Here is a 23,846-nt window from a genome sequence, read left to right as displayed (position 1 = left end):
TGCAAAAAAAAAACTAGTGGAACCGAAAATTCCAGCCGTGATTTCAGGGAGGGCTTTCATCTGGACGGACCACAACCTTGGATGTGCACGCTTCATGTTCTTTAATCATGATTACACATTTATAAGTCGGTTAGAGATTATACAGACGTTACAAGTGATGAACGCAATGCTATTTATTTAGAACTGGCCTAAAGAACGATCCAACCGGCATCAAGTTCAGCTGTCAGTCGCCGTGTAGTCAGTGGGTAAGTAACTACCTACATTTCATTTCCTGCTATCAAAACTAGTTGATAGATATTGTACATTCTGTGATTCACTTAGCTTGTCTTCGTGGCTATTAACCAGAACCTGGATGTCTTGTTACAGAATGTAGATGTGGTCATCTAGCTATGGCTTAGCCCAATATTGCACTAAAGGAGCCTAACGTTACTCTTTAGTCCAAGGACCTTACATGTTCTGTTTAAGCGGCGAATTGGCTCTGGAAGCCAAAACAGCCAAGTACTCCATCTAAACGTGAATCGATTCTCAATTGCGGTACGTTTCTAGAAACATGAAGCCCTCTACTTTCATATCACATCAAAATAATTTCACAAACGCAAAATACACACTTACTGTAAATAGTTTTAACCGGTTTTAACACAGTTGCAGCAGACAGTACCTTTGTGACAACACGTTTGTGGCGTACTTAGCACAGATAGTCCACTGTCTTCCGTCTGTTTTCCGTAAACAAGCGCTGTAACATGGAAATATGGCCGTGTGGGAACCCTAACCCTATAAAGGTGTGTATCAATTTAACCTTTTGTTTTTGAAAATTATTTATTGCCGATATGAAAGATAAGGTCCTTATGCTTCCAAAACAGTACCGCAAGAGATGCGTGTTAATGTTCAGACCGAGCGTCGCAACAAAACACCCCCCCCTACAGAAGATGCCATCGTCCAGTGTAATGTAATGGAACTGGGAGTGATGATCAAGGGCTACCTATGGCTATGAACATGACAATGCCCTGGCTGAGACTTTGTATTTGGTCCTCTTGACAGTCAATACTTGACTAACACTTGTCTTTTCCCCAACAGTAAGGCAAGAAACCAGGATTACTTTTCATGGCAGTGTCAAGGGCTACACATTTCACCCCAGCAGGGAGATTTCTTGGCTCCTGCTACAAACAGAGACTCTTGGCCCCCCACCTGTCTGTGGGATGGAGGGCTGTCTCCGGAGGAGAGTACAGACGGCCAGGCCAGACGCAGGACAACACCCCCATATGGAAGAAGTTTGACTTCAATAAAGGTGTGGAGGGGATGCGAAAGCATTTTACCCTGCTGAAGAACGAGTTTCTGGGCCGCTGGACAGGGCCGGAGGGGAAGCCACTGATTGAACATTTCCTGGAGCAGACCAGGGTGATCTGGGAGTTCAGAGGGCCAGAGAGCCTGGAGCAGTGGACGGTGTCTTCAGACCGAGAGATCGGTGGGAGGAGCGAGGCCTATCTGAAGCTAGGCAGGAACAACGCTACGTGTCTGATGTATGGGACCCTCTGCTCTGCTCCCCCCAGGGACGGAGAAACGCAGTATAGTGGATACTGCACACTGCGCTCCAAACCGCTCATGGTTAGTACTGATGCTGTCTTAACTTAGCCCGGGTGCCTGTCTGTTTCTGCCCTCTTGCCAATGAGTTGGCATGATTACACAAACACTGGTACTCAGGCTAGTCTTTCCTTCCCCAGTAAGAGTGAAAGGCTGCCAAACATTGAGCACGTCCTTCCATCAGTTCCATGCCTTAACCTTGGAAGCACAAATTTGGAAGGGATGGCCATGCGAGACGTTAACCCCAAAACGTGTTCTCTCTAGGGTTCGTTTGACAGTAAGAAGCATCACGATTGGTCCAGCTTCAACACCCTGCACCTGCGTATCCGTGGTGACGGGCGGCCATGGATGATCAACGTCGGGGCGGAGACCTACTTCTCACACCAGAAGGACGACATGTACAGTTACTTCCTCTACACACAGGGAGGACCTTACTGGCAAGATGTCAAGGTACAGCCTAGCCAGGGCCACGTTCAGTTGCAGATAGAAATTCCATGAATAGAGCCGATATGATTCCATAGTCTGCATGTCAGAGGCATGTTTGTTTTACATAGCCTACTTCTATCCGAACGTTCCAAAATGTTTGCGTCCTACTGAACGTCACCCAAGTCTCCCTTGCTTGGTTGTCTTTTCATTTTAAGGAAACTATCCTCAGTTGTTTGCGTCTCACACGGCACACAGCAGAAATAGGAAATTAGTGAAGCTATCACCGTGTGATCTTAGTCCAGAAGTATTTGGGTGCTAACAGTTGATTGGTCCTTTACAGATTCCATTCTCAAAATTCTTCCTCTCTAGTCGGGGGAGGGTACAAGATGATCAACATCCTCTCTGGTTGGACAAGGTAAGAAAATGTATGTCTGAGTGTACTACATTGTACTCCGACAAGGGTACAATTATGATGATTCACTTGCTATGTTTTCTCAACTCTAATGTTCGTTTTGTGCTCTTAGGTTAACACCATTGGAATTACGTTGGGTGATAAGGCAGACGGTCCATTTCAACTGGAGATTGATTTTGTTGCCGTGTGTAATGACCGTGCACACACAGAGGAGTTTGCATATGAGGTATACAAGAGGAACCCTGAAGTCTGAGAACAAGCATCACCCACCAAATCCTCAATGAAAACGCTACTTCAGGAAATGCCCATTTACTACATGTATTTACAAGTCCGAAAAGGTACAACAACAAAAGCTTGCAGATGCACTGTAAAACACTTCCATGTGAATTACAGATATGACACAAATATTTAAGACTATGGTCTACCAACGACACTGGTGTACGAAATATGAAACATGTTAATGTGAACAATAAAGTTCATAAAAAACACTTAACTATTTTTTAATGTTGAGGAACTACAGAGTAAAATCGAACAATCATAACAGGTTGGAACTAAGAACAGTGCAGAGGACAGATGAGGTAAAGCAGTGAGAACAGGACAGATGAGATAAAGCAGTAAGAACAGATGAGGTAAAGCAGTAAGAACAGGACAGATGAGGTAAAGCAGTGAGAACAGATGAGGTAAAAACAGGATTTAAACTTTACAGAAGAGTGAAAAGTACAGAATAATTAGGTCATGACGAGGCCTCGTCTGGCTCCAAGCATCTCCTCTTTCTTCCGCTTCCTGTCTTCAGTCTGTTTTGTCCTCCTTTCCTCCCTGGAATAAAAGCAATATGGAAATCAACATAACAGGCAATTCAGCCATTCAGAGAGGGAACAAGTTTTAGGACAGAGGCTTTCTCAATTAGTCCCTTGGACCTTCTTCTCCAATATGTTTTGAGTAAATCAACGAAAGATGAATTGACAAAAGCTGGGAATTCAATCAAATTCTCCCTCCACTTTTAACTTTTTGTTCCCGATACTCACCTTGTCTGAACCAGGTGCTGTTTGTAGTTCTTCTGGTGTGAAGGAACAGTCTGAGACTGGTCAGCTGTGTTCTCCTTGGTCTCTCCAAAAGGCTTCAGCTTCCCTACAGAGAAGATAAACCAGGGGGTTATTGACTGTTATTAATCACTGACATTATCAGATTCACGCAGAATGGTCAGGTTCCTTTAGAATCTGAATGGTGACATATCTTACCCCTGTGAGGCTTGTAGGTGAGAGGTTTAGAGAGACTGGCCTTCAGATCAAAGTTGGCCTTCTTGTTGGTTCCAGGAGTGTTAGAAAGAACACTGGCGTTTGCATTAAACACAAATGCTGTTCCTTATGAAGGAAAAATACAATAGAAAACAGTAAGGAATCCATTCAGTTGCAACGCATAGAAAAAGACTACATAGAAATTAGATTTAGCGTGATCTAGATTTAGAAGGACGTTACCTGGCGTCTTGGTGCTAGAGAGAACAGAGGTCTTGTTGACTTCACGTTTCCCGCCAACTTTAGTCTCTTTCCCAGGAGTGATGAGGTCCACACGGGGTGACATGCGTGCTCGTGCTGGTGTCTTCACCATGGACCTCTTGTGCTCATTATCCTGAGTAGCCTGAGAGAACCTGAACACAAAACCAACAGTTGGATTTATTCTGTAACATTTCATTCTAGAAAAGGGGGTCACCTGAACAAAGCCAGTTAGTTCACTTCTATTGTGCAACAACTCATCACACAGGGCATGATGTGAAGTTCATCACAAGTGGTATACCTATAAGTTTCAGCAGCACTGTAAATGTACATACATTTTAGTCATCTTATCCAGAGCGACTTACAGTTAGTGAGTGCATACATTATATTTTTTTATACTGGCCCCCCCCCCGTGGGAATCGAACCCACAACACTGGCGTTGCAAACGCCATGCTCTACCAACATCCCCTGCCGGCCATTCCCCTCCCCTACCCTGGACGACGCTGGGCCAATTGTGCGCCGCCCCATGGGTCTCCCGGTCGCGGCCGGCTACGACAGAGCCTGGATTCGAACCAGGATCTCTAGTGGCACAGCTAGCACTGCGATGCAGTGCCTTAGACCACTGCGCCACTCGGGAAGTACTTGGTACTTAACTAAATCAATAATGTTTAAAAAAAAAGACTCACCGAACATTGATCCTGCAAGTGGACAGGACTGTTGGTCTGAATGGAACAACAGTGTCCTTCCGGGGGGAGTTAGTGGCTGTGACCCGGGTCCGTCTGCTTTTGTCCGTAGCTGGCTTGCTGGCCGAGAGTCTACGTTTGTCTGCAGCAGATTTGCCGGCTGAGACCCGGCTCTGTCTGCATTTGTCTGTGGCAGGTCTCCGGGATGCTGGGCTGAACAGGGAGGCACACCTCGGGGTCGAGATCTGGAAAAACACAAACGATTGATCACGCCAAGCAACAATTGACTTGGAACCACTCATTAACCAGTGCATGAATAACCATTAAGAACCTAAAAGGTCCAACATGTACTACTTACTGCTGGAGGGTTTCCTTCAGTTGGTTTAGAAAGAGTCTTATCTGACAGAACCTAAAGAATACAAAAATACATATAATTAACCATTTGCTAAATGTAGGAATTAGCTACGCAATTTTGTAATTTATAGTTTATTGGGCTTATTATTTGAGATTGAACATCGAACCCCACCTTGACCACAACACAAAACACCTCTATTATAGTTCATTACCTTCAGTTCCTTCACTGAACTTCTGAACAAATCAATTTGCTTGGTCTTCCTTTCCACGTATGAATCAATTGACTCCATCCTCTTGAAATGTGCCTCATGGAGCTTTCTGAAGTCTACAATAGAAAGTGTGTAAATTGTATTTTTTCAGGTCAGAATTTTCACTACTTAGCTTGAGGCTAAATGCATTCCGGACATACATTGTTTCAAGCAAGGACCTGAAAATGTGACCTTGGAGTTTGTGCATGTCTTAGATCATGTAGCTACAGAACATATGATTCAGATGACTAACTTGGTGTAGTAGGCTTCAGCATAGACTTAGTCCTCTTCAGGAGCCCCTCATGGCGAGGGATCTTTCCTACTGGTTTCACCACCTTCTGTCCCACTCCTGTGCAAAGCAATATGAGAATGTGATCAATAATGATTTTTACATTTTAGTCATTTAGCAGATGCTCTTAGCCAGAGCAACTTACAGGAGCAATTAAGGTTAAGTGCCTTGCTCAAGGGCACAGACAGATGTTTCACCTAGTCGACTCTGGGATTCGAACCACCGACCTTTCGGTTATTGGCCCAACGCTCTTAACAGCTAGGCTACCTGCCGCCCTAATGATATATTATTAAAACCAGAGTTGATGCTCACGTAGTCACCCATTTTATAAACAAAAGCCAGGGACACATCCACGTAACACTTGTGTAAAAATGAGTCTACAAATCATCCTAGTCCACCAGACCAACCTTTCTCAAATGTCACTGCATCTTTGTGGCCAGGTTCAGGCTGCGTCTCAACGTTGGTTTTCTGTGACTCCTCCACTAGTGCTGCCACCCCAGAATCCTTAGCGGCAGACGCTCTCCTTCTCTTAGCACTCCCTTTGCCGATGCTGGGTTCAGCCAGCTTCTCAAGCATCTAGAGCGATAGTTCAAGTTTGCAATTCTCAGACAAATGCAGAGCAAACGCATATCCTTGATTGACATAGATACATGGAGACCACTGTCAGTGCACTAAACATTTTTGTGGGTCTTCTCATACCAAAAGGTTGCTATACCTCTGCTGGGGTGAGTGGCACCATCGGGACACACACCGGTTCCTCATCTTCTGGCTCCTTCCTCTTCTTCGGTCGCCCTCTACCACGACGTTTGGTTACAAACTCCTGAGTTGGAGGTTTTAGGGAAGGCTCATCATCCTGTGATGAGTTGTTGACTTCCTGTGATGAATTGTTGACTTCCTGGGTTGAGTTGATATCATCCTGTGCAGCAATGCCAGTCTCATCTTCCTGCAAAAATACACAACCAGAGGTTTGCTACTAGCTGTAAAATTACAATGCAAAACATAACTAGTTATAAAACATACAGAAACAAATGAAAGTTAAGGAGAAATCAAAGTCTACATTGCAGATCATCTGTAGCTCAATTGGTAGAGCATGGCGCTTGTAACGCCAGGGTAGTGGGTTCGATCCCCGGGACCACCCATACGTAAAAATGTATGCACACATGACTAAGTCGCTTTGGATAAAAGCGTCTGCTAAATGGCATATTATTATTATTATTATGTAGAAGTGTGATAAGCCACGTTTTTAAATGTCAAGTGCACAAAAACAGTGAAATGCCTTTCTTGCAAGCTCTTATCCCAACAATTCAGTAATCAATATCAATGCAGTAATCAAAATCAATGCAGTAATCAATATCAATGCAGTAATCAATATCAATGCAGTAATCAATATCAATGCAGTAATCAATATCAATGTAGTAGTATAACGTAAAATAGAACAAAAACAAACGAGAAATAGGATAATTTGAACACAAGTTGGAGGGCATCAAGCCAGAACTTAACGTACGTCCACTGCAACATCTTCCTGCGGGTTGTCTTGCTGGAAGTGCTCCTTGAGCGCCTTCAGAAGCTTATCAGCCTTTGTAATTGACACATAAAACACAGAGTTAGCTAGGTACACTGCACAACAACGTGGTGGATAATATAGTAAGTTTTCCCACGGGGGGCCAGTATGAAAAAATAAATAAAAATACAAAATAAATACATGTATGCACTCACTAACTGTAAGTCGCTCTGGATAAGAGCGTCTGCTAAAATGTAAATGTCAACTAGCTAGTTGGCTAACGTTAGCTAGCTAGCGTTATCTAGCTAACGCACAAACAACCCAATGCAGTAACGTTACTGTTTGCAATTTACTGTACCTTCAGTTTTGAGGTTTTGAGCCCAACCTCCTTTGCAAGGCTGCGCAATTCGGCATATTTCATGGAATCCAATTCCATTTTTCTTGTTTCAGCTAAAACAAATGAGCTTGCCAATGGAACACGTTTTACTAAACCGCTCCGTTTATTTGATCGAGTAACTCACAGACACAGTCAACTTATTTGTCGCGCCTGACGGTTAAAATGCTGAGGTTCAAAAAACTGGAGTATAAGCCATTTGATTGGCTGGCGGATGTACACGGAAGTACCTCGCAACCAATCAAAACTAATTTCTAGTGGCACCTTAGGTTCTCCGCTAGATGGCAATAAAACCACGGGGGAAAAAACAACCGAAGACACTTGAACTAGATGCGTTTCTATGTCAGAAGTTGTACAACGTGACATTTGAAATAAAATAAAATAATAGTAAATGTATGATTTCGAGTCATTTCAATCCTTCGATACAGATGATCAAAAGTAGGCCGTCATTGTAAATAAGAATTTGTTCTTAACTGACTTGCCTAGTTAAATAAAGGTAAAATAAAAATAAATGATCAAAAGCTGGAGAATGAGACCAAGCCATTGTCTGGAATCCAGCGACTTTCCATTGTGGACGATGCAACAGAGTGTGGGCTGATTCCCGAGGGATCTGTGAAGAGGCAACATGTCAACTCACTCAATGTGTCTTAGTAAGTTGCTTCATTACAACTAGCTAGTTAACGTTAGGTGTTTAATGTTTTGCTAACAATAAATCAAATGGAATATTACTAGTGTATTTACGTTGTCAGGTTTATAAAGAGGGGGAACACTAACGTAGCGCCGAGACCCCTACAGCAGGGATGACCAACAGGCGGCCTCCCTTTTGAAGGCCCTCGGATCAATTCCCCCCCCCCACCCCCCTAAATGTGGTTGTTCATCAACAGGTTTTATTTTCTTATGTCAGTCACTGATAGTCACTCAATTAGCCCATGTCAGCTAACATTTTTTAGATTGGTAATTTAGTCTAACAGCCAGCAATCTAAATGTATAGTAATCAAGGCCGAATTAGAGCTGGGGGCCCCCATTGATATTGTTAGTCAGTCCCATTCAGATATCATATTAAAATCTGCAAGCATTTCTCTCCACCCTATGGCAACATTTTGGTGAATTGCACGAAATGAACTCCAAAACTAAAACAATTGCTACATCTTCTCATCGCCCCATAGCAAAATGTGTAGAATTGCCAGTGGTGTAAAGTACTTAAGTAAAAATACTTTAAAGTATTACTTAAGTAGTTTTTTGTGGTATCTGTACTTTACTTTACTACTTATATTTCAGACAACTTTTACTTTTACTTCACTACATTCCTAAAGAAAATGATGTACTTTTTACTCCATACATTTTCCCTGACACCCAAAAGTGCTCGTTACATTTTGAATGATTAGCAGGACAGGAAAATGGTCCAATTCATGCACTTATCAAGAGAACATCCCTGGTCATCTACTGCCTCTGATCTGGCAGACTCACTAAACACAAATGCTTCGTTTGTAAATGATGTCTGAGTGTTGGAGTGTGCCCCTGGCTATCGGTAATTAAAAATAAATAACAAATTGTGCCGTCTGCAACTATGGCCCCTCATCATGAGTTCAGATGTTTTTGTGGCTCCCACCCCCATCAAAAGTTGCCCATGCTTCTTCCTGATGTCGTAGCGCCTACTAGCGGCTGCCCAGGCTAGCACTAGCGTTCTTCAAGCTACATGTGCCAAAAAAGTCCAGACCCTTGGCATTCGGGAAAGTATTCAGACCCCTTGACTTTTTCTACATAGAATGTAATGTATGCATCATATCCCAACTCTCTAAATACATGGTCCCCTGTAGCTCAGTTGGTAGAGCATGGCGCTTGCAACACCAGGGTTGTGGGTTCGTTTCCCACGGGGGGCCAGTATGAAAAATGTATGCACTCACTAACTGTAAATCGCTCTGGATAAGAGCGTCTGCTAAATGACTAAAATGTAAATGTAATTGTTCTGAAGTCTGTTCCATTCCAGCTGAACAGCTCATCCAATGGAAAGTCAGCTTGACAATGTGTCAGCAGTGATGGATGACAGCCGCACTGATGAAGTGACCTCATCTGTCCATTAGTCACGATGCATTCATGATAAGTCCGAAACTCGGAGCCTCAGAGTTAAAATGAACGTAAGTTATTTGCGTAGAGCTTCCTATTGTTTGATGCTGATACTCAGGCCTCATTTTCCCACAAGTTTCCGAGTCGTCTTGGAACACAGCATCAGATTATCCTACCTGGGTCTTATTCATAAGGGCACACTGTAGCAAAACGTTTTGAAAGTGTTTATTGCACAAGTTCAGATAGTATGTCCATGTTTTGGAGTGTTTTCTTCTGTTTCGTGCCTACTGAACCCTGACCCTGTTCTGTTTCAGTTTTCCATCAACAGCACTGTATTCTCTTGTTCCATGTTCTCAGTTTGTATTAAGTACTTTCTTGTAGCCTGGGTACCAGTATTTTTTGTGCCATCATGCCACTCCTTGTCACGACAAAAAAAAAAAAAGCTGGGTGTAGTTTTACAAAAATGGATGATTTAGAAAGTGAAACGAAGAGTTTCTTCCTTGAGATGGTTTAATAAGTAGCTACCTCATATTCTACTGGTTGTGTTTTCCTTTTAGTGGTTCCTAATGCTAAATGGAACTATACTTGATCACTGTTTCCTACTCATGTGAAGCTGGATGACTGAGACATGGCTTGTTGTGTTTTTATATTCTGCTGTTCAGGTATTAACTGATATGATAACCAATAAACGGGTCTCAGTTGCATGAACATGTTGCATCTAAAGTGTTGTTTGGAAAACCCTGCAATATAATACATTAATGTTTGCTATCACTGAGAGGCGGTAGGCGTCTCCTGAGAGGCAGGACCATTCCTTTTATGTTAATGTATGCATTGAAGAGTTCAGACCTTGGTAGGGAATTGGGACTCAGGAATGAGGAGAAGACATGAAGAAGATGAGGAGAAGATGAGGAGAAGATGTGAAGAAGTGCGTTGTAATGCCACACAAACCAGTCCAGTCATTCGTGCTATTGGCACCATGCTGCTTTTTATTGCTGAATTTCTGATGCAAATTTCTTCAGTTAATACACAAACAGACGGGAGACTCCGTTGCTCCAGCATGCCCAGGGCCTCTCTCTGGAGTGGATAGTCACACCACAACCCACAGTCAACTCATTCTGTTGGTTATTAGTAATACTTGATCAACAGCCTGAAATCCAGTCTTTGCGCCCCGTCATCCCACTCCTTGTCATCCCAATTATAGCACAAACAGACTGGATTTCAGGCTGCGATCAACGTCATACATCTTTTATCACAACGGGAGAACAAGTGGGTACAGTGTGTTCACTGTAATGTCAACAACCATCCCTGTTATTCAAGACAGGTCAACATATTACTAACTTATACCATAGTGCCACAGTATCAACCTTTCAGCATCATAGCTCTATTGATCAACACAAATTACGAAATTGATTATTGCATGCAATACAAATAATTGATTACTTTTAAATCATGCATAATCTTTTCTCCTCGCATTAATATAGTTTAAATTATCAATAAATTCTAGAGCTACTTATCCTAACCATTGCCACATTATGTAGCGTTAAAATTTGTTTTTAGAACACAGTATTCAAGACAGGATGATGGTAGTGAATTAATTCATGCATGTAAAGAAAGTTTTACAGCATTTTCTGTTCAGTCGTTTCTCCTTGAGGCAGCTCTATTGCTTTCAATTATTAGGAAGGATGCATAATAATTCACATGAATACATATAGTTCGATTGATATGGACAATGGTGCAACATGTTAACAGAATGTAAACCATGAAAGAGGCAATTAACACAGGCCTCCTAAATCAGTGGTTCTTAGTTCTTTACAGAGTGATACTCTATGATTCCGAGGCTACCTCCCAAATGGCACCCTATTCCCTACATAGTGCACTACTTTTGACCAGAGCCCTATGGACCCTGTATCTATGGACCTTGGTCAAAAGTAGTGCACTAGTACCATAGGGGATGTAGCTTGAACGTTGAATTGCCCCAGAATACACAGACAGACTGTTTTGCCAATTCAAAGGTCAGCCGTTCTGTTTCAACATGTGATACTTCACACCCTGTTGGGTGGTTCTTACTTGGAACATACTGCATTCTAAACCAGAGTATACACCATGGCTCTTCCCTCTAAACACAAAGTTGATTATGTAGCTAGTAATATACTAAACATTCCTTTAAACAGAGATTACAATAGATCAAATAACCTGAAAATCGTGCAGAATTGTTTATTGCTTCTAAACATTTCTAATCAAATGCTTGCTTTTTACTGAATATATTCTCATATTCTAGATCATTATTTTATTGGTCAATGACGAAGGCTATGTTTCCACAGGAAAGCCCAACTCTTAATATGTTGTCCAATTATTGGCAAAATAGCCGATCTGATTGGTCAAAAGACCAATTAGTGGAAAAAGATCTGAATTGGGCTGCCTGTGTAAATGCAGCCTAACACATTGGATGTCAACACTTCATGTCTGATTCTAAGGTGTCAATTCCATAGAACACAATTTAGATAGTACTAGATAATTGTATCTCTGTGGTTAATTCACTCCGAATAGATTTAACAATTTAACCATTCTCCCAAACATGTTGTTTTTAGAAATCAATGTTTCTAGAATTTCCTTATCAGTAAGCAAGCATCACTAGCTACCTTTCATGCATGGCTAGTTATAATATTGGCACCACAATCCCTCTAAATAAGCTAATGCATATGAAGACTATACAATATTTCTTAATGGAAGACGTTGGTAATTTTGTTGTTTTCAAACAACTTGTCACTTGTTCATACAATATTACATATTTAGATCAACATCAAGACAAGTAATAAGATACCATATTGCACATTATCCCGGAAGGAAAGGAGGTGGGGGACCACAAATGATGCAGAACAAAACCGGCCCTAATGAAACAGAAATATAAACCTACCTTAACCCTATGGGCCTGTTTCCCAGATACAGATTAAGCCTAATCCTGGACTAGAAAGCTTTTTCAATGGAAATTCTCCATGCTTTTTAGTCATCGACTAGGACTGTGTGTCTGGGAAACCGGCCCTATAACTAAAATAACATCATCTGGGACTCTATGCCGTTCATAAAAACTCTGATAAGGTTATCAAATGTGCAATACGGTGTAAGAATGAATCAATACGGTGTAAGAATGAATCAATACGGTGTAAGAATGAATCAATATGGTGTAAGAATGAATTGCGATCTTTGACTTTTGGTACAGTACGTTATATGGTCCCTACTTCAAATGATGTGTAGTCTTAAGGGAAACTATGATATTCATTAGCCTACATATCTAGGACCGGGATTAGTGTACTGTTGTCTTTACACTGGTTATTATCATACAGAAAATGTCATGGTGCAACACACGGCAATGAGGTAGAGCAATAATAACATCTTTCAACCATAGATCAACAATCATAATGGGGCTACTAACGTAATCTCACAGAGCCAGACGAGTCTCAGAATATGGTACACTATACTAGAACAAACCTACTCTGTAGCAGTAAGGTCTGGCACGTGAGATTAGGGGGCTACAAGAGATCTTTGCTACAGTTTGCAGTGTATGTCTTAAGTTTTACTCCACTGGTCAAGGTTGGGAATGGGGCTTTCAGAACAACAACAAACCACTGTCCGCAGTATATCTTGAACTATACCTACATTTTGTTCATTATAATGCTAAATTGATTTATTCAGACAAAGGGGTTATATTGGGCAGTAAGGCAGTAGAACAGAGATCCATTTCAGAAAGAAAAACCTGGTGAGATTTCTGTGAATAACCTTAATGCAAATGGGACCAATTCTGGGGACGATTCCACCAACTAGCCGACATATTTTAATATTTGATCCTTAGTTATGAAAGTAACAGGACAAAACTTGACAGGAATCATCATTATTGTCTACAAGCAATGGTGGAGACAGATTGATGAGGATAGAGGAGAGAGGGTACAGACAGATTGAGCCTGGGGCTCTCTGTTGTTACCAGTCTCTCCTGTATCCCCACACATCCCTGGAGCGGTCCACTCTCTGTTCTCTGCCATATAGTGGCGGAGGTTGAGATCTTGATCCATCTCTGGCCTCAACAGCTGGGCGTGACCATTGGGAGATGTTACCCCAAATCTGGATCGGTCTCACGTGGAGCGCTGTGGTCTGGACATAATCCACACGACGTCTTGCCACTCGTTCACTTCACATCTGTTTAGGGATTTGAGTCACAAATGAAAGAATAGTTTGTATGCTGAAAAAAAAGTATGTAGCTAGTAGCTAGCTACATGTCATTATGATATGGCTGAAAAGGACTGACCTTTGTCAAATACTGGACAGGTTGTTGCACTGTCAGAGATGATCTTGTCTAGAAGCTGGAGAGGCAGACTGTGGATGGACAGACATACATACCGCATTCAAAATATAGCTAGGACATTCATATATAAAGCTAGCTAACATCCTAGCTATGTGTTTTAATTGCACAAACGACCTTCCACAAATGGGATCCAAATGAGCTATTATGGCAAACAAATGCAGAAACCTGTGGCATGGACATTAGAGAGGAATACAATGGCAACCAATAATTCTTGCTACAGATGTTTAGTATTAGCTAGCTAGCTATTGTGGCTACCCCATTCATAGACGCTAACTGCTTTAGCATTGACTGATATAACTGATTTATATTGACGATAGTATTTTCTGGCCAGGGGAGTTTTGTTAAGATCCCATATGCTCGTTTTGAACTTCAAAACGCATCGCTTGCGGCACGGTTTTGGAAACATAAGGAACATATATTTTATATCAGAAATTATATATATATACACACACACACACAGTTGAAGTCGTAAGATTACATCCACCTTAGCCAAATACATTTAAACTCTGTTTTTCACAATTCCTGACATTTAATCCAAGTAAAAATTCCCTGTTTTAGGTCAGTTAGGATCACCACTTTATTTTAAGAATGTGAAATGTCAGAATAATAGTAGAGAGAATGATTTATTTCAGCTTTTATTTCTTTCATCACATTCCCAGTGGGTCAGAAGTTTACATACACTCAATTAGTATTTGGTAGCATTGCCTTTAAATTGTTTAACTTGGGTCAAACATTTCGGGTAGCCTTCCACAAGCTTCCCACAATAAGTTGGGTGAATGTTGGCCCATTCCTCCTGACAGAGCTGGTGTAACTGAGTCAGGTTTGTAGGCCTCCTTCCTCGCACAAGCTTTTTCAGTTCTGCCCACAAATTTTTATATAGGATTGAGGTCAGGGCTTTGTGATGGCCACTCCAATACCTTGACTTTGTTGTCCTTAAGCCATTTTGCCACAACTTTGGAAGTATGCTTGGGGTCATTGTCCATTTGGAAGACCCATTTGCGACCAAGCTTTAACTTCCTGACTGATGTCTTGAGATGTTGCTTCAATATATTCACATAATTTTCCTTCCTCATAATGCCATCTATTTTGTGAAGTGCACCAGTCCCTCCTGCAGCAAAGCACCCCCACAGCATGATGCTGCCACCCCCATGCTTCACGGTTGGGATGGTGTTCTTCAGCTTGCAAGCAACCCCCTTTTTCCTCCAAACATAACGATGGTCATTATGGCCAAACAGTTCTATTTTTGTTTCATCAGACCAGAGGACATTTCTCCAAAAAGTACGATCTTTGCCCCCATGTGCAGTTGCAAACCGTAGTCTGGCTTTTTTTATGCCGGTTTTGAAGCAGTGGCTTCTTCCTTGCTGAGTGGCCTTTCAGGTTATGTCGATATAGGACTCGTTTTACCGTGGATATAGATACTTTTGTTCCGGTTTCCTCCAGCATCTTCACAAGGTCCTTTGCTGTTGTTCTGGGATTGATTTGCACTTTTCGCACCAAAGTACGTTCATCTCTAGGAGACAGAACGCGTCTCCTTCCAGAGCGGTATGACGGCTGTGTGGTCCCATGGTGTTTATACTTGAGGGCTATTGTTTGTACAGATGAACGTGGTACCTTCAGGCGTTTGGAAATTGCTCCCAAGGATGAACCAGACTTGTGGAGGTCTACAATTTCTTTTCTGAGGTCTTGGCTGATTTCTTTTGATTTTCCCATGATGTCAAGCAAAGAGGCACTGAGTTTGAAGGTAGGCCTTGAAATACATCCACAGGTACACCTCCAGTTTACTCAAATGATGTCAATTGGCCTATCAGAAGATTCTAAAGCCATGACATCATTTTCTGGAATTTTCCAAGTTGTTTAAAGGCACAGTCAACTTAGTGTATGTAAACGTCTGACCCACTGGAATTGTGATACAGTGAATTATAAGTGAAATAATCTGTCTGTAAACAATTGTTGGAAAAATTACTTGTGTCATGCACAAAGTAGATGTCCTAACCGACTTGCCAAAACTATAGTTTGTTAACAAGAAATGTGTGGAGTGGTTGAAAAACAAGTTTTAATGACTCCAACCTAAGTGTATGTAAACTTCCAACTGTGTGTATATATATATATATTTGTATGTTAAATTAACACACCTTTATAGGGTTGGTGTTCCCACACGGCCGTATCTCCATGTTACACCGCTTGTTTACGGATGACTGACAGAAGATATAGGCGGCCATCTGTGCTAATTAGCTATCTAGCATGCTCTGAACACCTGTGTGAAAGCTAACTGGGGAGGAAGTGTAGTTTGTCAACTGGAGGCACACAGCGTATGGATCTGTGCTAAACTGCTACAGTAAGTGTATCTTTTTTATTTGAAAGATTCTTTCTCACTGATATGAAAGACAAGGGGCATATCAGCAATATTAGCGACTTCGTCGCTATATTTAGCACGTTTTCAGACCCCTCTAGCGACACATTTTCAAAAAAGCGACTAGCGACAAATCTAGCGACTTTTTCTGGTGTTATTGGAGACTTTTGGAGACTCTGACGTGAAAGCACGTATCGTTCTTACTCTTCTCAACGAGCAGCGGGTGCTGCCGTGGGCCCCACCCCACCCCGAGCAGCCCCCCACGCGTGATGCGTAGGTAGTTTGCCTTTCACGCAGGTTCGCTTCCCATTCGCTACAATACTGTAACGACCCTGTATTGTGTTCTGTGTTCATGGATGTGTTATCGTTCTCATGGGTGCTAGCAGGGGTTAAATATGCCAGGACAGATGGAAAGGTTGGGGGGGTATGATGGGTAATCCCGCGGGGTTTTGGAATGCTTAAATAGGGGTTACGGTCTCATCTCTTTTTTCTTCTGTTCGGGACCCTTGATTTGACATGTTCTATTTGTGTATGTTCGAGGTTTAGCGGCGTGGGTTGTGGCCTGAACAATAGCCCATTCAGGAATAAACCTGTGTTCTGCCTGTACACCTGGTGCCCGTCTCTCTTTTACTTTATGACCCAGCTGGGTCATTACATTGGTGTCAGAAGTGCTTTCGAACGACGGGATAGATCGAGATTAGGCGAGTTAGCTGTTTCAGTATAGGCCGTGGTTAGCTTTAGCGTGACTCGCATCTACGGTCATGATGATCGGGGCGAGGCGGAAAGTTAAGGGAAGAGTCGGACAAAGTGTCCGTTGTGGGCTCGGGTGTACCCGGTCGGGAGGGTCAGGCGATGACGGCTGTAGAAGAGCTTGAGAGCCACATGGCGGGAGTTAAATTGTCAGTCAGCAAGATGGCAGAACGGGCGGGTTTTCCTTCAAACCGCTCGACCAGAACAGACGTCACGGCGACGGAGATATCGACGTCACCGCGCGTGGAAATGGCTGGACCTCCTTATGTAAACAGAGATGGCAGCGCCCTATTGCCATTAGCCACGGTAGCGGCTAAACTTCCAAAGTTCAATGGACAAGGTAAATGGGAAGTTTTTTTCACTCAATTCGAGTTGTTGGCTAGAGCCGGGAGGTGGTCTGACGAGACGAAAGGGTTACAGCTTGCCCTGAGCCTGTCAGAGGAGGCGTCGGAATGCCTGCTAACGCTAGCCCCGGACGAGTGGGGCGACTACGGTGCGCTAGTGGAGGCATTGGGGGGCCGTTTCGGCAGCGATGCACAGCCCAACATGCTGCGGATTGAACTGAATAACAAAAAGAGACTTCAGGGGGAATCATTAAAGGCGTTGGCAAGTGATATTCTGAGCCTGACCAGGCGGGCTTATGCAACTATGCCGATTGGGGTGCAAGACGAGCTGGCACGGGACAGTTTTATTAGAGCGCTCTCCCCACCGAACTGGGTAAGCATGTGCAGATGTCGGACCCAGCATCTCTGCGGGCTGCAGTGGAGATAGCCAGGAAGAGGGAGCTGATCTGGGGTGAGGGAGTGAGAGTGGAGGTTGCCAGTCAACCAGAGGTGAGAGCAGCGGCGGCCGGGGTGCCGGGGGGTCACCAAACCAGAGTGGGTCGACGAGTTGGGAGGGTTAGTCAAGACCGCTTCGCTTGTCACTAAGAGGGGCTCCAGACAACATCGCAGTGTCAGCTCAACTTCCATTGTCTGCTGGGGTTGTGGCCAGCCTGGCCACATTCAGCGGGAGTGTGGCAGATTCTCCAGTCAACAGGGAAACGACAGCGGGTTCTCGCGCAGGGGGCAGCGCGGGCCCATTCCTCCGCCCCGAACCCACAGTAAGCAGAAGAGGTACCCAGCAGTGCAGGCAAGAGGGTGGGGACCTGCTTCCCCAGGGTGTAGCTGCCACCGTGTTTCCTAGTCCGGTAGTTGTGGTGGGACGTACCACCATTGGGGACTTCTGCAATGTCATCGTCAAGGTAGAGGGGGTGGAATGTTTGGCCCTGGTCGACACGAGCTCTACAGTAACCCCTGGTGAGACCAGACATACTACCTGTTGGGGTGCGGGTGGAGCCGACCCTTGTCCAGCTACGGACTGTCACGGGGAGCTAGCCCCCATGTTAGGGAAGTGTCGGGTGTCTGTGACTGTGGGGGGGAGAACTGTGGGGTGTCCGGTGTGGGTAGCAGCGGTACAGGACCCCTGTATACTGGGAATGGACTTTTTGAAAAACTGTGGGGCTCAGTTGGACTTAGCTTCGGGCACTTTGAGGCTGTCGGGGGGGCCCACAGTGGGAATGTCGCCTTCGGGAGGGCCAGCAGGGGGCAGGGCTGTCCCTCCGTCTTCCTCCAAGCTTGCCGAAACTCCACTGGTCGTCCCGGCTGCTCCCTTGGTCGTTGTGCCATCCCAGCAGCTGTCTCCGGCGGCAACGACCTTCACTCCCCATAATGGTGCAAGCACAGGCATCCCAGTAGCCCAAAACACACTGGCTCCTTCACCCCATCAGCCCGACGGGGGGAAGGAGGAAGTTATCGAGCCCGTTGAGGCTGTGTGGCTGAAAAACTGTCAAGGTCTGGACGAGACAACAGAGACAGTTAAAGCAGCTGCTGTTTGACTTTAAAGATAGCTTCGCTTGGGGGGAAGATGAGGTAGGGCAAACGCACCTGGTTCAGCACGACATCGACACTGGGGACAACCAACCCATTAAAATTCGGCCCCGTCGCATTCCCCTTTGCCAAGAGGGAAGCAGCAGCCACAGCTATTGCTGACATGTTGCGGGCTGATTTCATTGAGCCATCAGATAGCCCATGGTCCGCGCCGGTTGTCATGGTGCCTAAGAAAGGGGGTAAACTTAGGTTTTGTGCGGACTACAGGGGCCTAAATTCTGTCACCATTAAAGACTCTTACCCCATACCGAGGATCGATGAGTCGCTAGACCACGTCAGAGGGTCCTCGTGGTTCTCTTCCCTGGATCTGCGCAGTGGCTACTGGCAGGTGCCCCTCTCGCCTGGGGCACGTGAAAAAACGGCCTTCTCCACGGATAGGGGCCATTGGCAGTTCAAGGTGCTGTGCTTCGGGCTTTGTAATGCTCCTGCCACCTTTGAGAGGCTCATGGACAGAGTGCTGGCGGGGGTTCCGAGAGACGAGTGTGTCAAGGAACCTAGACGACATATTGGTACACGGCACGTCGTTTGAGGGGGCACTGGGGGCACTTAGGCGAGTGCTGGAGAGGATCTCGGGGGCGGGGCTAAAATTACACCCGGAAAAGTGCCATTTCATGCAAAGGGAGTTGGCGTTCCTGGGTCATCAGCTGGGTGGTGAGGGTATCAGCACGATGCCAGACAAAGTGGAGGCTGTGAGGGGGTGGCCAATTCCAAGGGGAAAAAAAGAGGTTAAGAGCTTCCTGGGTCTGGCATCCTACTATCGTAGGTTTGTGAAAGGGTTTGCGGGGATAGCAGCTCCTTTGAACCACCTTCTCAAGAAGGACACTGTTTTTCAGTGGACCGAAGAGCACCAGCGGGCGTTTGAGGCCCTCAAACGTGCCCTGGTGGAGGCCCCTGTCCTGTCCTCACCAGACCCAAACCGTCCGTTTATCCTGGACACCGACGCAAGCAATGAGGGCTTGGGGGGCCGTGCTGGCTCAGCGTGGTTCTGACGGGGAGCACGTAGTAGCTTATTACAGCAGAACTTTTGATAAGGCTGAAAACGCTACTGCGTGACAAGGAGGGAGCTTTTGGCTGTCGTGGCAGCAGTACGCCATTTCAAGTACTACCTGGGGGCCTGCCGTTTGTGGTGCGGACGGATCACTCCGCCCCTGCAGTGGCTTCTCTCCTTCAAGGAGCCAGAGGGTCAGATCGCCCGCTGGTTGGAGGAGCTGCAACCCTACGACTTCCAGGTGGAGCACAGGGCCGGCCTTCGCCACAGCAATGCAGACGCCTTGTCCCGCCGCCCGTGTGCTGAGGACGGCTGTGGGTACTGCGCCAAACGGGTGGAGCGAGAGAGGGAACTGTGCATGGAGGAGGGAGTCACCGCCACGGTGAGTCAGCTGAGGGTGACAGAGTGCCGGGAGCTTGAGGCTGTGGACGTCGGGGAGTGGAGGCGTCGCCAGGAGGAGGACGCAGAGCTGCGTCCTGTGCTGGGGTGGGTGGAAGAGAGAAGACGACCGCCATGGGGGGAAGTAGCCCCTCTATCACCAGTCACCAAAGGACTCTGGGCTAAATTCTCAGTCCTTAGAGTGGCTGAGGGAGTGCTCCAGAGGGGGTGGAAAAAAGCCAGCTACTGGAGAAATGACGTGGCAGGTAGTGGTGCCCAAAAGGCTGCAAGGGAGCGTGTTACAGCAGCTTCACGGGGAGTAGGCGCAGGGCATTTTGGGGTCTCCAAAACGTTAAAGGCGTACGTAAAGGCTTCTATTGGGCCAGGCACAGGAGGGATGTGGAGGACTTTTGCAGACAGTGCGATGAGTGTGCTGCTAAGAAAGGACCTCCAGGTCAGTCACACGCCCTCCTACAACAATTCCCAGTAGGGGGAGCCCATGGAGAGACTGGGGGTAGACATAGTTGGACCGTTTCCAACCACAGACAGCGGTAACAGGTGGATTCTAACTGCTATGGACTACTTCACCAAGTGGCCAGAGGCTTACGCTCTCCCAGACCAGGAGGCAGAAACAGTAGCTGATGCATTGGTAGGGGGAATAATCAGTCGGTTCGGGGTGCCACAGTCTATACACAGCGACCAGGGGAGAAACTTTGAGTCACGGGTGTTCTCAGAGTTGTGTAGACGGTTAGGCGCGGAGAAGACGCGCACTACTCCGCTTCACCCCCAGAGTGATGGGCTGGTGGAAAGATTTAACAGAACATTAGCACAACAGCTGGCTATCGTTACCTCAAAACACCAGAGAGATTGGGACACCCACTTACCGTTTATTCTTATGGCATGTAGGTCGGCTGTTCAGGAATCGACTGCGTGCTCCGCTACTAATGTTAGGTCGTGAGTTGCGCACCCCAGCCGAACTGACGTTTGGCCACCCTCCTGATAACGACGACGGGGTTTTTGCCTGGCCCGAACTATGTTCGTCGACTGCAGAACCGGTTAGAAGCGGCTCACACCTTCGCAAGAGAGCAACTCGAGAACGCAGGAATGCGCCAAAAGCGCCACTATGACTCACGCGCTAGGGGGAGGCACTTTGGAGCGGGAGAACGCGTGTGGCTTCACAACCCCACGCGCAAGAAGGGGCGGTGCCCAAAGCTGGACAGTGCCTGGGTGGGGCCGTGCCTGGTGATAGAGAGAGTGGGGGAGGTGACGTACCGGGTGGAGGTTCCCCCACGGGGCAGGAAGGTGGTGGTCCACCGGGATCGATTGGCGCCCTACAGAGGGAGGAAAACGGTAGGGAATGGAAGTGAGGACTCTGATGTGAGCACACGGGGACAGTCTAGCGAGGAGACTCTAGTGCAAGCTGAGCCTGGGACGGGGGCTGCCTCTTCGGAGGGCGCTGGAAATGACATTGGGGCAGATGAGTGTTCTGGGGGTCCACCAGTGAGAGTCAAGGGGAGGCACAAGAGACTGATGCGACCTCCGGGTCGTTTTAAGGATTTTGTTTTGTAACCCTAGGGGCTAGGGTTTAGAAAGGGGGGGGCTATGTAACGACCCTGTATTGTGTTCTGTGTTCATGGATGTGTTATCGTTCTCATGGGTGCTAGCAGGGGTTAAATATGCCAGGACAGATGGAAAGGTTGGGGGGGTGTGATGGGTAATCCCGCGGGGTTTTGGAATGCTTAAATAGGGGTTACGGTCTCATCTCTTTTTTCTTCTGTTCGGGACCCTTGATTTGACATGTTCTATTTGTGTATGTTCGAGGTTTAGCGGCGTGGGCTGTGGCCTGAACAATAGCCCATTCAGGAATAAACCTGTGTTCTGCCTGTACACCTGGTGCCCGTCTCTCTTTTACTTTATGACCCAGCTGGGTCATTACAATACTTTTATTTCCCTTTTGACCCACATTTGAATTGCAAATACCCTTCAAACTCAACTCTGGAAGTCGAAACCAGTGCCACTGCATTTTTTCATTGTTCCCCTCTAATCAGGGACTGATTTAGACCTGGGATACCAGGTGTGTGCAATTAATTATCAGGTAGAACAGAAAACCAGCAGGCTCCGGGCCTCGTAGGGTAAGAGTTGAGTATTCCTGACATAGACAATCAGAGGAAATCCCAAATATCAAAAAAGTGTCACACAAGCATGAAGATGGCACACTCAATGGGGTGTTCATGCAGGAACCACTGGGGCGTTGTTGACAACTGTAGCTAAGCCTAACCCTTTTCCTAACCTTAATGTCATTCTCCTAGCCTGCTACGTTAATTTACCTAACCTGTTAAACGAATTATCCTAACTTGCCATGTAAACAGACCATCTGCCCAGACATACCGTCAGTATTACCGTACAGGAACGCCCCGAATTGCGGGCCGCAATCACATTATTGGAGGTTTATCTCGCAGACAAAGGTCTGCCCAGCAGAAACTGGTCATTCGACAACCCTTACGTTTGAATACTATATTAATCCTTAAAGTACTCACTGAAACTCTTCCAAGCCACCAAAATCATCAGTAAATGCTATTGTCCCGGGGGTAATGGGTCGTTGTAGGGGTCCCGTGGAGCAAGGTCCACGTATTCGACACCCCTTTGCGAGCTCTACGGGAACCAGTTCTACGCCATTTTCCCCCCTGCATAGCTGACTGACAGACCTCTACGGAGATTGCGCAGTAGAACTGTCACACAAATCCTAAAACCCGACCCTCAGTTTTCCTCCCATGAAAAATACGTTGTTTTAAAAAAAAGTCTGAACCTAGATCCCCCACATACTGGTGTTGAAAAAAATAAACTGGCGAGAGAGGTTTTCTGCACTGTTCAACCAATCCAGTGGAGAAGTTAATATGGAGCGTCTCCTTGATAACACAGAGTTTCTAAAGCCAGAGGAGCAACATCCCGGTACTTCCGGGAACGCTTGCGAAACAGACCAGGCCGGGGTTTGAGAAGTCAATGAGAGAAGTGAAAAAAAATCTTCCTTAGTTATAAATTTTTATCGACAATTAAAGACACAACCTACATCCGAGCCAATGTCTTGAAGTAGTTGAACGTGTTATTACTCCAACCTCGTGAAAGCGACAAACTGACACGTTTTCATTTTCGTCAAAAAACTACTTTATATAGGAGTCGTCCCTTTTGAGTTGACGACACGCGCGGTTCGGCGATATACGACCGTTAGACCCGATGACGTGTTTAGTACGCATGCGCTTTGCTAGCTAACGTCGCCACGTGTGATCGGAGAAGCAGTTTTAGCCTATCTTCAAACCAAAGATGTGTATATAACTAACCCAAGACAGACCACAGTCTGACATTTCCAAATGGGAACAAATAAGTCATAGTGGGCAGAACAAGCAAGGATGTGGGCAGAGCCAAGTACGAGCTAGTGAGATCCTATTGGCGCGTTCTAGCATTTATTTGGATATTTCCCTTAGAGAACGCCTACTAGTGAAGTAACTCAATTTGCCTTGCACTCCTAAACAACGCAATTTTTTGAAACTTTGGCAAAGGGTAAAGTCTAGACAGATCAATCTCGCTCCATCTTCTCCCACTGCTGGTCACTGGGCTTCCTATAATCACCATATGTGGTAGTGAGCGGAAACGCCAACCAGATG

The 23,846-nt window shown here is 45.5% G+C and overlaps 2 protein-coding genes and 1 long non-coding RNA gene across 4 annotated transcripts; 1 reads left to right on the top strand and 2 right to left on the bottom strand.

The window, feature by feature from the left end:
- The first annotated feature begins 42 nt into the window (after positions 1-42).
- Positions 43-2,904, top strand: ndufaf1 (NADH:ubiquinone oxidoreductase complex assembly factor 1). 2 transcript variants are annotated; one of them, XM_041847309.2, is made up of 5 exons: positions 43-245; positions 1,075-1,602; positions 1,843-2,028; positions 2,345-2,429; positions 2,529-2,618. In XM_041847309.2, the coding sequence occupies exons 2-5, from the start codon at positions 1,102-1,104 to the stop codon at positions 2,531-2,533; spliced, it is 777 nt and encodes a 258-aa protein (XP_041703243.2). In that variant the 5' UTR covers positions 43-245; positions 1,075-1,101; the 3' UTR covers positions 2,534-2,618. The 2 variants fall into 2 exon arrangements, with proteins under 2 accessions (XP_041703243.2, XP_041703242.2); XM_041847308.2 differs by having other exon boundaries at positions 45-245; positions 2,345-2,419; positions 2,529-2,904.
- On the bottom strand, positions 2,901-7,788 carry LOC121539075 (nucleolar and spindle-associated protein 1). Its single transcript, XM_041847307.2, has 12 exons — positions 7,340-7,788; positions 6,985-7,056; positions 6,196-6,423; positions 5,888-6,056; positions 5,445-5,540; positions 5,156-5,268; positions 4,948-4,998; positions 4,593-4,834; positions 3,892-4,061; positions 3,655-3,777; positions 3,442-3,544; positions 2,901-3,232 (listed from the first exon to the last, which is right to left on the bottom strand). The coding sequence occupies exons 1-12, from the start codon at positions 7,415-7,417 to the stop codon at positions 3,145-3,147; spliced, it is 1,533 nt and encodes a 510-aa protein (XP_041703241.2). The 5' UTR covers positions 7,418-7,788; the 3' UTR covers positions 2,901-3,144.
- Positions 7,789-10,402: 2,614 nt separating this feature from the next.
- Positions 10,403-23,347, bottom strand: LOC121539077. The gene is made up of 3 exons (XR_005995317.2): positions 22,725-23,347; positions 13,737-13,804; positions 10,403-13,627 (listed from the first exon to the last, which is right to left on the bottom strand). It is a non-coding gene; the product is annotated as an uncharacterized LOC121539077 (long non-coding RNA).
- Positions 23,348-23,846: the final 499 nt, after the last annotated feature.

This window comes from Coregonus clupeaformis, chromosome 25, assembly GCF_020615455.1.
Source record: "Coregonus clupeaformis isolate EN_2021a chromosome 25, ASM2061545v1, whole genome shotgun sequence".
NCBI classification, from domain to species: Eukaryota; Metazoa; Chordata; class Actinopteri; order Salmoniformes; family Salmonidae; genus Coregonus; species Coregonus clupeaformis.
The sequence above is the reverse complement of the archived record's forward strand: the minus strand, read 5'-3'. Positions and strand labels throughout refer to the sequence as shown.